Source organism: Balaenoptera ricei, chromosome 14, assembly GCF_028023285.1.
Source record: "Balaenoptera ricei isolate mBalRic1 chromosome 14, mBalRic1.hap2, whole genome shotgun sequence".
In the NCBI taxonomy this organism is placed as follows: domain Eukaryota; kingdom Metazoa; phylum Chordata; class Mammalia; order Artiodactyla; family Balaenopteridae; genus Balaenoptera; species Balaenoptera ricei.
The window spans coordinates 9,625,308-9,639,303 of NC_082652.1; the positions used below are offsets into that span (position 1 = coordinate 9,625,308).

The 13,996-nt window shown below is 54.9% G+C and overlaps 1 protein-coding gene across 2 annotated transcripts; it reads right to left on the minus strand.

Annotated features, from left to right (window-relative positions):
* Window positions 1–694: 694 nt before the first annotated feature.
* On the minus strand, window positions 695–13,514 carry PHETA1 (PH domain containing endocytic trafficking adaptor 1). 2 transcript variants are annotated; one of them, XR_009497301.1, is made up of 5 exons: window positions 13,247–13,514; window positions 11,833–11,915; window positions 10,886–11,030; window positions 1,180–1,278; window positions 695–968 (listed from the first exon to the last, which is right to left on the minus strand). XR_009497301.1 is itself a non-coding variant. In XM_059894666.1 (4 exons), the coding sequence occupies exon 4, from the start codon at window positions 8,963–8,965 to the stop codon at window positions 8,252–8,254; it is 714 nt and encodes a 237-aa protein (XP_059750649.1). In that variant the 5' UTR covers window positions 8,966–8,991; window positions 10,886–11,030; window positions 11,833–11,915; window positions 13,247–13,514; the 3' UTR covers window positions 6,187–8,251. The 2 variants fall into 2 exon arrangements, 1 of the variants encoding a protein (XP_059750649.1); XM_059894666.1 differs by lacking the exons at window positions 695–968; window positions 1,180–1,278 and adding an exon at window positions 6,187–8,991.
* Between the last annotated feature and the right edge of the window lie 482 nt (window positions 13,515–13,996).

Sequence of the window (13,996 nt, forward strand, 5' to 3'; positions counted from 1 at the left end):
GCCCAGGTCCTGTGGACATCTCGGTTGGTGATTGTGCTGTGGGCTCCAACAAAGGAAGATGGAAGGATTGGAATACACTTTCCACTCATTGCAGCAGGTGGAAGCTGGTTAGACTCTGGGGTCTAGATCTGAGGAGCTGAGATTGTGCCCTGCCCCAATCCACAGGTCATGGCCCTAAGACCAGCCAGTTTACAAGCTGTGCCCACCTCAGTGGAGTGTGTGAGTGGTGGGTGCCTCTAGACTCCTGATGGAAAAATGCCAAGAGGGGCTTTCTGGTGACCAACACAGCAGCGCCCCTTTCCCAGCTGTATAACTAGGGCCTCAGTCTCCCCATCTGTAAAATGGGGGTATCACAGCACCCAACTCAAAGGGTCATTATCAGGAATGATGATGCATGTAAAACACATAAGACAGTGTGTGGCACATAAGGGCTCAGTATTACTGTTTTCATGAGTGGGGGTTGGGTTCCTTCAACCCGTGATGGTGAGTCTCTCTGTGTATCAAGCTGCAGGAGGTTTTTTTTTTCTTGACCAATAATATCAAGAGAGTTCCCTAAGTGGCATTAAACATTATTCACCCGTGAGCCAAGGGCACGTGGCATCCCAAGACAGACCTTTCCTCTTTGTCTGGAAACCTTCTGATCACCCCAGTTTTTCCACACGTCCTTGCGGCGGGAATGAAATGATGAGTGACCTCCTCCTTGGTTAGGATAACTAATTGCTCCAAAGTAAAGCCAAAGACAGGCCCTTTGGACACCTGGTTTGCAGCTCCGGAGGTCAGAAGTCAGAAATCCTCAGGATGTGGCCGCGGGTTGTAGGTGGGGGCAGGAGTGGAGGAGGAAGCCTCATCTGACACACACAAGCCACCTAAGAGCCTGTAGAAGTAGGTGCCCCCTGGGCTCTGGGAACCAACGCTCCCTCTGGACCATTAGCTTTGGTGTTGACGTTGTGTCTGCAGTCGCTGTCCGTCTGGAGTGGAAAATGCAGCAAAAACACAGAAATGTGGAATTCTGAACTAGGGACCATGGAAGAGCAAGAGGAGAGACCAGAGGGGAATGAGAAGGCAGGGAAGGCCTTACAGGCAGAGGCAGGTTTAGATCAGGGGACAGAAGGGAGGAGAGAGCTGAGCTGGGGGCAATTTGGTGACAGTTCATCCAGGTAATAAGTATAGATTAAGTACCTGCTGTGTGCTCAGTGCTTCAATGGTGGAAACACCCTGAGAGCGTGAATAGGGGGATCCCGGAAGGCTTCCTGGAGGAGAGGGCATCTCAGCTGACACCTGAAAGACAATAGGATTTAGAGAAGCATAAGAGGAGAGCAGAAGGAATAGATGGCAAGACATGGGACAGGGACAAGGACATGGGGAAACAAATCCAAAGGAGGCTAGAATTTGAGGTGGAGGGAGGAAGAGGGACAAGGGCTAGATCCTGAAGCCCCCTGGGGCATGGTGGGAAATAGGCCTTTCTCCTGAGGGCACTGGGGAGCCATGGGTGGTATGAGGCAGGGGGTTGCTGTGGTCAGACTTGCACTTCCAGGAGGTTAGGAGGTTCCATCTGCCTGAGGAGATGGCAGACCAAAGGAGAGTGGCCGGGCCCAATCCCAGTGCAGGCCCTGACCTCAGGCTTCTGCGGTCCTTGCTTCCCACCCCTGCCCTCCTTTTCTTCCTAATTAAGCTGCTCGCATCAGGCCAGCAGCCCCACCTCCCATCATCTCCTGGTGAATGAAAAAGCCAGACCTCACCTGGCTGACTGGCCCATGACTGCTGGCATGACTATCCTAGAAATCACTCTAAAGGCCAGAGCTCCATAGCTAAAGCACAGGGTGTGTATTGCTTTGCAGGTACCCAGGAGGCTGGAGCCACCTCTCCAAACCCCAGAGCAGTAGAGATGGGGCAGGGACCACCCTACCTTGGCCAACAATGAGAGGGATAAAACAGTTGATCTCTTTAATGGTCTGTGACCTTCTCCAGCCCCCTAGGGTATAGTTATTAAAAACAATGGCTTTGAACTCATCCTGGCCTGGGTTTGACTCTCTACTATTAGGTAACCTGAGGACCCTTTAATGAGATTCAGTTCCCTTATCTGTAAAATGGACATGATCATAATAGTATCTACCTGTATTTGTTGTCTATTACTGCATAACAACCCAAAACTTAGTGGCTTAAAACAATAAACGTTTATCTCACAATCTCTGTGGGTCAGGAATTTGGGAGTGGCTTGACTGGGTGGCTCTGGCTTCTTGGTCTCTCATGAGGTTACAGTTAAGCTGTCAGCCATGGCTACAGTCATCTGAAGGCTGTTCTGGGGCTGGAGAATCCCCTTCCAAGAAGGCACACTCAGATGGTGGGTGAGCAGGTGCTGGCTGTTGGCTGGGCATTTCAGTTCCTCTGCAAGTGACCCTCTCCACGGGGCTGCTTGAGCGTCCTTACAACATGGTAGCTAAGAGTGAGTAAGGCAGAGGCTGTGGTGTCTTCTATAACCAAGATTTGGAAGCCCCACTGTCGCCTCCACAGTAACCTCTTGGCTACACAGGTTTGCTGTTATTCAGTGTGGGAAGGGACTTCACAAGAGTGTGTACCCCAGAAGGCAAGGATCATCAGGGAGGCTGGCTACCACACTGCCTTATAAGTTTCTTTGAAGATTAAATGAGCATTTCTTAAGCTATGGTTCTAAAATCCCTTGTTTCCTACTCAAAATGCAGATTCCTGGGTCCTGCTCCAACCTCCTGACCAAAATTCCTGGAGCCAGAGCCCAGGAATCTGCATTTTAAGAACTACCACCCCCCCCCCCGCCAGTTGACTCAGACATCATAGGTCTCAGTAAATGGGAGGCAGTTCTAATTCATTTTGCTTTGTTTGGCCTCACTGTGTGTGCCAGGCCCTACGAAGGATGCTGGTGAAACAGAAGAGCATAGGAGTACAGAACAAACATTCACTGGGTGTCTTGGTGTAGTCGGTAACTGTTGGGTTGAAAGAAATTGTGATCCACTTAAAGATGTGCAAACGGTTTATTGGGAAGATCCAGAGTAAACCTTGTGAAACCCAAAGGCAGGAAATTCAACCAGGCTTCGGAACACTGCAGTCTATCTTGAGCCGTTTGTTCTCTCTCTAAGGCCGCCTCATGCCCAACTTAGTCTGTCCATCCATACACCCCCCCAACACTCACTCCCCGCCGATTCAAAATTCCCTGGACCCTGATTGGCTCAGCTTGTGTCTCGGGACCAACTCCTGCCCAAGCAGCTGTGGTCAGGGAGGGTAGAATCACGTGAGCTGAATGGGCACAGGAGGCAATTTTTGACATACCTGTGCCGGGCACTGTGCCAGGCCTTGGGGGCACATGGGAGGCAGACCTGTCCCTGCTCTCAAGGAGCTGCAGTCTAGGGGGCCTACTTGCGCCACCCCAAGATTTCTTGGCCCCATAACTAGAGAAACAATGACCATAGTGCCCCCGAACAATGAAGAGAGGGCAGTGGCAGCAGCCCCGGTGCCCAAGTGCTTTCAGAGCTGCACCTGGCAAGAGCAGACAGAGCCACGGCCCCAAGCACGGGTAGACCAAGCCGAGGCAGCTCTGAGCCCTCTGTCAGGAGCAGGCAACTGTTTTGAAACCCTAAGTGAAAAACAGTTCATGGGCCCAGTCCTCAACAGAAAATGCGAAACCTGCAGCTGGGCTTAAGCGGTTTATCGTTTTACTGCTGTGGAAGAGTTATTTTGAATGCTGCGATTTTAGAAGTTGGGACAAGTAACAGGGCCTTTTCCATAACAAAGTTTGTGTAAGGTGAGGTAAGGTGATCTGGGGAGGGATTGGGTGAGGGGGGAGTGGACAGTTGGCTCCAGATCTAGCCAGAGTAGAGACAAAACGGCCCTGTTGAGGAACATACAAGATACTGAGCCACAAGTGGGGGAGGCAGAGAGTGCTATTCTTTCAATATTTGTCCACTCAGAAGAGGAGAGAGGAAGGCATCCATGGAGAGGATGAGGAAAACAGTGGCCCTTCTGCTGTGCTACAGAATCCCACTCTAGCCCTAACCTTCACCCCAGTGAGCTGACAACAGCCCTGTCTGTGGCTGGCCACCCAGAGCCATGCTCCTTAAAGGGAACAGCTGCAGTCACTCAAGCTTATCCGTTAGGAAGCCTCTGACTGCAAATAGCAAAAAAAGTCCCCCTCGAAGCTTTACACATTTATTACCTCAAACAACAAGACTTCCAGAAGAAGGGCGGGTTCTCAGGTCCATTGATTCAGCAGGTCAAGGATATTTTCAAGTGTGTGCTAAACTCAGCAGGGGATATTTTCCTTAACGTGGCCTACTTCATGATCACAAGATGGCTACCATGGCTTCAGGCTTCAGACATAACTTACTTCCAGAGCTCTTCATTGTGTCTCTTTTTAGAAGCAAGAACACCCTTCCACTCTTTTATATATATATATATATATATATATATATATATATATATTTTTTTTTTTTTTTTTTTTTTTTTTTGGCTGCATTTTGCGGGATCCTAGTTCCCCAACCAGGGATCGAACCCGGGCCCTCGGCACTGAACGGACAGAGTCCCAACCCCTGGACCACTGGGGAATTCCCTGTATATATCTATTTTTTAAATATAAGTTTCAGGGGCACGGCATTAATAATTCGACATCTGCACTAAAAGTGATCACCACCACAAATCTAGTTGTCATCCATCACCATACAGTTGACCCCCTTCACTCATTTCACCCACCCCCAACACACAGCCATTCTTTAGCAGGTCAAGTTTAGCCAGTCCCTAAATATCAAATGGGAGTAGCACAACTGATAGAATTTGACTAATCATTTAGCGTGGAAGGATGTTGGGCGGTGAGCCCATAACTTCTGGCCTAATTGCCCTCCTTGAGGTTCTCATCCCCTACCCCCAGCGGCTTCTCAGAATACTCCTTCTGAACACATACAGTATCCTCCAAACACTGTTCAAGTGAAGACAACTTCCTCAACTTTGTCACACTCCTGGGATGTTGTGGTCTTCCTTAGGCTCATGCCCCGAACACCTCCCCGGGGTCAAGAGGAAACACTGTTAGCAGGTGGGTGCACAACACTGAGGTACTGACTGACTTGTCACCCATCCCCGTTTCATTCCTAAGAAGCCGGGCAGGTGAGGGCTCACCTGTGACCCTCCCTCTTGGGGCTGCCTCTCCAGGTATTTCCCCCATTCTGTGCCTCAGGCCTTGCAGTGGCCACAGTCACAAATGCCACGGGCAGCACCCTGACTCAGCCTATGTGGGGAGGCACTTCCCCAACCCCGTCTGTCAGCTGTGGTCCCAGGAGAGGTGGAAGGAATTACTCAGCATGTACTGGTTGCTCACGAGTAGCATGATTCCCTGACCTTAGTATTTTTCTCGCTCTTTGAACTTGTTCTGCAGACCGAGGACTGTAGGTTGCTCATCCTAAGCCACATTTTCCTGAATGTGCATGATTTTTCCAGGCTGGCAAGAGACATGTGACCAAGCTCTGGATCCACATCAAGAGGACCTAGGGCCTAGTCTATCATACTAGATGACCTTGGGCCAGCCCCTTCCCATCTGTAAATCCTCCATTAGCCCAGCAAACACACTTGAGTCTGAGATAACAGATATACAGCATAAATACTGCCACCATCCGCCCTTTGCTCACAGCAGACATCACTAATCAATCACAGGATATTTCCCTCTGAATTAGCATTGGTGCCGGAATCCTCCTCACTCCAGGCCCGGAGGCAGCCACCGGGAACTGATCAGTGAGAAGACCCAAATTTTGGCTTTTCCCTTTGGCATCCTTCCCAATTGTCAGGCCTTCAGCCCACAGTTGACTTTTTATCCTCACCTTTACCCCTGCCTTCTCTCCCCTCTGAAAAGGAACTTTGGGACTCCATTTCCTCATATTCCTCTCAAAGACTCTGCCTTTTCCCACAGGATTCCAGAGGTTAACGTCCCTGCTCTTGACACTTTTCAGCTGTATGAACTTGGCAGATTTCTTAACCTCTCTGAGCCTCAGTTTCCTCGTCTGTAAAAGGGGGCCAGTATCTGCCATAAGAGGTTGTAAGAATGTGCCTGACAGAGCATCGGCCAGGGAGCACTCAGCACACTCTAGTCACTTCTCTTGTAGGGCCTGCTCCTGGATCTGCCAGGCAAATCAATCCAGGACTTTGATGGGGGGAAAAGAATGATATAACCAGCCATTACTTGACAAACCTTTGTTTATTTTATTTTAGCCTTTATATCCCTCTCCCAGGCTGCCTGATATCTCTCCCCCGCCCAACTCCGGAGGCAGCCTGACCGCAGGTTGTGCTTTGGGGGTGGGTGGGGGGAGATTGTACCTTTAGTGCTTGTAAACGTACACCAGGACTGGGGCCAACACCTCACCACACCATCTAGGTCTGGCCAGGACATGGGCATTGGGTAGTTCCTAACACCCCCTGAGACCCAAAGCCTATGGACAAGAGCTGCCATCCCCATCCCCACCACTGAGGACTTGAGGAAGAGGGGCATGGAAAGCGTACCAAGACCCCCAGAGCACCTGCAGGAGAGTAGGGCTTGCCAGGGAGAAGGCAAAGAACCAGGTGAGATTCTTGAGGTTCCTTTGTCTCCAGCCAAAGCTCCTTGCCCTCTCCCTGGGGGCAGTGCCAACTATCCCCCCCTCCCTCACTGGCCAAACCCAGAACCAGGACACCCTATCCCTTCCCACCAGCCAACAAGAAACAAAAGCAGTGAAACACCAAGCTTTGTTGCTAGGAAAAAAAACACCTGAAGTATTTAAATTAAAACTGAAGCTCCAGTCAACTGAGCCAGCAGTGAGCTGGTGATTGCAGACACACAGACAGCCCCCCATTCTTCCCCAAGCCCCAAGGTCTCCAAAGGCAGCAGGAAGGGGCTAAGGGCCAAGTCTGTCTGTCACCAAGAGGGAGCCTCCGGGGAAGTAAAGATTAGGGCAGGGGTGTCCTCAGGGGGTCCCAACTTGGGGGCACTGAGGACTGTAAACATGACCCAGCTTGAGGGCCAGGGGTGCCCCAGCCCCCTGAGATTCTCCCTGGATGAAGAATGGCCACTGTAGTGAGTGAAAAACAGAAGCTGGTCTCAAAGCAAAGCGAGACCTGGTCTCCCTCTTGGAATATTGTGGGCGAGAAGGGGGCTGAGTCTGTGAGCTCAGAGAGGGGCTGCGATGGAGGGAGAGGGTTCTGGAAGCCAAATACGGCTTTGCAGCTGCTTCTTTCCCCTATCAGATTGGCACCTGGGCCCTTTCTGGGCTGTGAGTCAGCTCATGGCCCCTCCTCCCTAGGGCAACCTGCTGGAAAGTCAGCTCAGGCCACAGCTGCCCAGCCCAGGCCTGGACAAGGTCAGGCGAGCTCCTGAGAGGCCCTGCCCCAGGCTGGGGGTGGGAGAGCTGGCTTCGGGAAAAGACAGAGGATGTGGTTAAGGAGTGTTGGGAGAGCGTGAGAGCTGCCACAGGAACACAGACATGGCCCAAGGCCAGAGGGCCGCTACTGTCCCAGGAGCACCACCCCAAGGCCTGGCTGAGGCCCCGGGGGGAAAGTCCTGCCTCGGCCTCACTCCGGGCCGGGAGCCCCGGGGACCAGGCCATCTCACGGTGCTGGGCACACAGGAAAGCCCACGCTTACGGAGGCAGCCGGCAGCCAGCAGCCAGGCAGCTCCTCCGGCGGGCCCTGGAGCCAGAGGGTCAGGCCCAGGTGCGGTGTAGCACAGCCCGGCCTCCTGTCCGCGCGAGGCCCGGTCTGGAGCCTCTGGACCAGCGCTGACTGGGCATGTGCCTTCCAGGCCACAGATCCTCACAGGTCCCAGCTGCCCCAGTGGAGGCCTGTTGCCAGCAACAAGCCTCTGCTAGGTGATTCGGGACAGGCGACCGAGGCACCTGCAGGGCTGGGTTGGGGGCTAGAGTTCCCACAAAACCCGCCCTCCGGCTGCTTGAGGATCACCCAGGGCCTGGATTCTCCTGAGGGTCAGGCACGATGGCCTCCTCACGGCTGGGCTTTCTCTGAATGACAGAGGTCCCAAAGCACCCCCTCAGAACCCAGCATCTTCTCAGAGCCTGAGTCCCCGAGAGCAGACCAGGCAGGGACTTCCGGGCTCAGTCCGACTGCGACTGCCCTCAGGGCCAGGTCCCCGTGTCTCAGGGCTGGGCCTGTCACAGCAGGGCCTGGGGCTGGAGTGGCACCAGAACCAGGGCCAGTGCTGACCTCAGGGCTGCCCTTGACCGCTTCCCCTTGGTTCCGGCCCTCAGCCCTACCCTCAGGGCTGGGCCTGGCTGCGGAGCCACTGGCTCCTCAGCGCCCTGACCTCCTGCCCGTACCACTCGTGCAGCTGGGCGAAGGAGGCCGAGTCGACAGGCCCGTTGGGCGCCGAGGCCCGCCGGCGGGGCGGCAGTGGCGGGGGCTCGAGGCCCGGCCGGGGGCTGGGGGCGGCGCCGGCGGGGGCGGCGCCGGGGGCGGGGTTGGCGCCGGTGGGGGCGGGGCCGGGGCCGGCGGGCGTCTCCGCGCTCCACACGGCACAGCCGTTCTCTTTGGGCGGGAGCGCGCGGGGTCGACGGGGCGGGACTGGGCCGCCGCCTGCGCGCACGGCCGCCAGCTGCTGCTCCAGCTCGCGCACCACCAGCCGCAGGTAGTCGAAGCTGGCCCGCGACAGCGCCTTCACCCAGCCCTCCATGGCGGCCTGGCTCTCGGCCGCCAGCACGTAGGCGCGGGCCCGGGCCCCAGCGAAGCGCACGGCGAAGGCGAACTCCTCGGCCGCCTCCACCAGCTCCACGGTGCAGCCCTCCAGGATGATGACGCCCACGGGCTCACGGCTGGCCGCGTCCTCGAAGTAGAAGAGCATGTTGCCGCGCAGCACAAACCAGCGGCGGTGGTAGGCCGCGTGCCGGCCGCCCTTCTTGTACAGGAAGCCCGCGTTGTCGGCCGGGGCGTCGCAGGTGGCGTAGAAGGCCAGGCTGCGCTCGTTCAACTTCATGGCGGCGGGGCCTGGGGGCTCGGGACCTGTCCCCACCGGGGCGGCGGTTATTCACGCAGCCACCGCCTCGGGTGATCTCACACCACCCTCGGCTGCCACAGCACTCATCACTCCCGTTTCACAGATGAGGAAACTGAGGCTCAAGGACCAGAAGCAGCCTGCCCAGATTCACACAACTCTTCAGAAGCACAGCCGGGACTCGAACCCGGGTCTGACTGGCCCCAGAAGCCAGGCTGGTAACTCTCCTGCTGTCCTACCTCCCCCAAATAATGTTGAGGATTCCTAGGGCATGCCAAGCATTTTATATATATTAACTCATTTAATCGCAAAACAAACCTTAGGTGGCAGGGACTAGCGTTACCCCCGTTTGACAGATGGGGAAACAAAGTTCAGAGAGGTTAGTCACTGGCCCAAGGCCAAAAAGCAAGTTGGGCTGAGCTGAAATTCAAACCCAGGCCTCATTTCAGCCGCTGCTGTTTCCATCATCCCCAGGTTCCAGACCAGCTGACCTTTTGTGGTCAGGTTCCAGTTCTGCTGATTTCATAACTTAGCTTTGATTTGCGGGTCCATGAAACAGGGATGAACAGAACCTATTTCAGAGGACTGTAGGGACTTCATTCATCAAACATTTATTAAGCACCTACTGTGTTCCAGGCACTGTTCTAGGCAGTAGCAGTAAACAAGATGGAGAGGGTTGCTGCCCTCTTGGTGCTGATGTGCTAGTGGCAGGTGAAGGGAGCAGACAGATAAAAGCGTTATCTGTGCTTTAACAGATAAAGGCCAGATGGTCTTAAGTGGTCTGGAAAATATAAGACGGGGAGGGGGTAAGGAGTGTTAAGGACAAAAGGAGTGTTTGATTTTAAAGGTGGGGGGGGGGGAGCGAAGGGTGGGGGGGGGCGGTGTCAAGAAAGGCTGTACTGAGAAGGTGACACTTGAGCAGAGACCTGAAGGAGGTGAGGGAGGGAGCCCCTGGGACATGCCAAGCAGAGGGAATAGCAAGTGCAAGGCCCTGAGGTAGGAACCTGCTAGTGTGCTTGAGGAGGTTGGTGAGGCTGGAGCAGAGTGAGGAAGGGGAGAGGTGAGTGATGCAGTCACAGTGGCAGAAAAGACTGTTAGGAAATAATCCAGATAAAGGGCCCAGGGCTTGGCCCACACTTACAGGGAGGGGCTGGGGGGAGAGCATTGTGCACCCATTTGAAGTAGAGGAATCTAACTCTATGCACTTGGCCAGTGATTTTACTACTTTCCTCCAAGGAGTATATGATGAGGGGAACACTGGCCAGGTAGGACGCAGGTGGCACATGGGTCCCCAAGGTGGCTACACCCTCCCTTTGGGTTTTCCATGGCCACTCTGCAAATGTACCTTGTGCTCCTGCTTCAAAATCTCACTCTACATAGGACATTGGCCACATTGTTCAAGAAGGAAAGTATATAAAGTCGCTGGAATGCAGTGGGTGCTCAGTTAATGTTCATTCCCCAACCTGGGCAGTGCCTTAGGACCTGGAGGAATGAGATATGGGTGGTGGCTCTCCAGGGAGCAGCTAGCCACAGTGGGGCCCAGACAGGCAACCTGACCCAGGGCGGAGGAGGCAATTGCTCCCAACCCAATCCACCTCATCTCACCAGCCTACACAGTCAAGAAAGGCTTCCTGGAAGAGGCAACATGAGCCGTGATTTAGTGCCTGTCCTGACCTAGCAGCTGACCTGACCAAGGCCACAACCCCTGAAGACTCAGGGTGTTTAATCTCTGCTCTACATCCCTGAGCTGTGTGACTTCAGACATGGGCCTCCCCTCTCTGAGCCTCAGTTTCTCTGCAAAATGGGAGGGATTCCTCCCTACCCCCCCAACAACTCCCATGTGGACCCCAGCCCCATTTCTCACAGGAATCACCCACCCTACTCGCCCCGTTTCCCTCCTACCTCTCAGGCCACTGCTCACTTCCCTGCCCTCTGCTCAGTTCTGGTTTCGGCTGGCTCTTCTCTGGGTTCAAATGTCAGCTCTGTAGTATCCAGGCTGTGCGACCCCGGGCAAGCTTTAAGCCCCTCTGGGCCTCTGCTTCCACATCTGTAAAATGGGATCATAACAGCACCTAAGTCGGGGTTGTTGTGACGATGACGCAGTGGCTACATGGAAGCACTAAGCACGGTGCCAGGCATTGTACATGCTTAGCTGGGGTAGCTGATGACGTTCTTCTCAGCCTCTCCAAATGCTCCCCTCAGTGCTCTCTGTCTCGGCAAAAGGCCCTTGGTTTCCCCCCACCTCCACATCTGATCACTCGTCAAGTCCACTTGATCCCCTCCCCACCTCTTCCAAATCAGTGGCCTAATCTCTGCTCATTGCCACCTCCATTCTAGGCCCCCCATCATGGCTCGCCTGGACAGCTACAGTAGATTCTTCACTGGTCTCCCTTCCTCCACCGTTGCCCGTTCCTTGTCCATGTTGTTCAGGGTAAGATCATAACTCCTTCCTAGGCCCCTCCCCTGGCCCCCCAGAGGATCCATTCCCCACAGAGGGAGCCTATTAAAACTAAACCCAATCACACCCCTCCCCTACTCTAAACCCTCCCATGGCTCCCTACTTCTCTCAGTATAAAATTCATTCTTCCCCATGTCTTCCAAGTTCCCTTCCCCTATTTCTTTCCCCCTTGCTCACTCGGCTCCAGCCACCCTGGCCTCCTTGGTGTTCCTCAAACACCTGAGGGCCTTTGCCCTGGCTGTTCCCGCTACCTGGAATGCCTTCCCCATATCGTCACATGGCCAACTCCTCATCCTTCAGTTTCAGCTTGACCATCACCTCCTCAAGAGGAGGAGGTCTCTGTATACAAGAGACCCCCTAGTCACTCTCCCGTACCTCAGCCTGAAATTACCTGGGTCATTTTTGCCTGCTCTAGGAGGGCAGAGGTTCTTTGTCTGAATTCCAGTGCCTGGCATGTAGTTGGTGCTCAAAAACCTGTAGAATGAATCAAACAGTTATCTACGTAAACCTTTCAACAGCCCCATGAGGAGTCTTTTCCCCATCCCACATTCATGGATGTGGAAACTGAGACACAGAGAGCTTAAGTAACTTGCTCAAAGGTACAATTCTGTGCCTAGAATCTCATGCTCTAGGCAACCAGCCCAAAGGGGCTGATCTTGGGAGTCTCACCACACATTAAGGCCAAAGGAAGAGCAATTTCCCTCACACTCAGCAGCTCCCCCTCCACGCAGCCACCCCACCCTGAGCCCAAGGTCAACAGCCAGCACAGGACCCCTCTCTGCCCATGGCCCTGCCTCCTCCAGCCCAGCAAGAAAAGAGGGGAGGGCAGGAAGCAGCAAGGGCACAGTCTCCAGCCTCTGGGAGGGCCTGGTCCCCGGCTTATCTCGCCCTGCTCGTACACTTTTCCAAGAAGTTCAGAGTCCGCTGTGGGCACTGCTGCTAATACAGCAGTCCCTGGCCAGGCAGGAAGCTGGCGGGGACCAACCCAGCCCCTCTCTGGTCCCAGAGCCAATTCGCCTCCTTCAGTCCAGGCTGGATGGGCCTTGAGAACACAGCCTCATCTATATTAACATCCATCCCTCTCGGAATTGAAAAGATTAATCCTGAAGAGAAATTTTGCAAAATGCTGAGCAGGTAGTGAACACTCAGTCAAGAAGCTGTCAAAAAGGCAAATAATTAGCTCCAGGTCTTCAAGGACACAGATTGCCCAGAAACCAGGACTCTGGGGAAACTGAGGCATGGCACTTTGCCACTCATTTCAAGGAAAGAAGCCAGAACTACAGGCCCTGGAGTTGGATCCAGCTGCCACAAGTGTCGCCGAGCAGTGGGCATGTTGGAGAGGGTGTGGCAAGTACAGGCAGAAAAACATGTACTGAGAACCCTGAAGAGTTCCTGTCCAGCGCTGCCCTGGGCAGGGGCCACAAGGAAACCAGGACCGCCATCCCAGGCCATTGCTCCTAGCTGCCCTCTATCCTTTTGCGTGTGGTGTGTTCCTTAAAGGACAGCCAGAGCCCTGGATGAGGTGGTCAACGGCAGAATGCGGGAGCCAAGTGGAGCTTTAGTCCTCAGAGTTCCCGCAGCGGCGGAGGTCTTTTATGGGGCTGGAGGGCCATCGGCCAAGTTCGCCTCCTGGAGCTGGGGTCCCTGATGGGAAAAGTACCACTGGCGTGGAATCGCAAATGGACATATCCCCAGCAGAGATCTCTCCAGACGTCTGGGGGACCCCGAGGCCCATGGCGGCCCGAGCCCGGTCCCGCATACCCTCGCAGGTCAGCCCGAAGGTCCCCCCGCCAGGCCGGCCTTACCTCACGGCGCGGCCTAGGGCGACGGCAGCAGTGGCGGGACGGGAGACGCGGAGCCGGGGAGCGGCCCGGCCATGGCCCGGGACCTGCTCGGTTGAGGCGGCGGCAGCGGCGGTGCTTTGTCTCCCGGGCGGCCGAGCCGGCGCAGCCGCGGGAGAGCGCGGATCAGACGGAAGGAGGCGGGGGCAGCCGGACCGTCGGCGACCCACAAACTCGCTTCTTTAACCCTTCCCAACCAGCCCGAGCCGGAGCCGCCCCCGCTTTCGTCCCCCGCTCCCGGATTGGACAACCCGGCCCCGACCCACCCCCGGATTCGCCACACCCTGTGGGCCCGCCCCCGAAACCACTCTTAAAGGAACAGCAACCGGTTTAGGAATTCCCAGTGTCCTATTCGGGGAAAGAAGATTAGATCCCGGAGACTCAACGCGCTCTCAGGGGTAGGTATAGGGGGCGAATTCGTCCAGAAAGAGCATCGGGGTCCTGGGCGAGACCACTCGCTGAAGCAAGCTCTAGGCTTGGAGTTCGAGCTCCTTCCTGGCTAGGGTTGCCAGATTTAGCAAATTTAACGCCCAGCTAAATTTGAGAAATAACTCTGCTGAAAACGTGTGATTTATTGAAAAAAGATGAATACAGGACATTTCAGGCGTCATGGCAAAGTCAGTACAGGACTGTTCTACATGGACAGGATGCCTGGCAACCCTACCCCTGGCCCCAGGTGAAGAGGGAAAGTTCTGGAGTTGGGCGGGCTTGGGT

What these genes read in the sequence shown, in the direction of transcription:
- PHETA1 (XM_059894666.1), bottom strand. Translation starts at nt 8,965, where the DNA reads ATGAAGTTGAACGAGCGCAGCCTGGCCTTCTACGCCACCTGCGACGCC.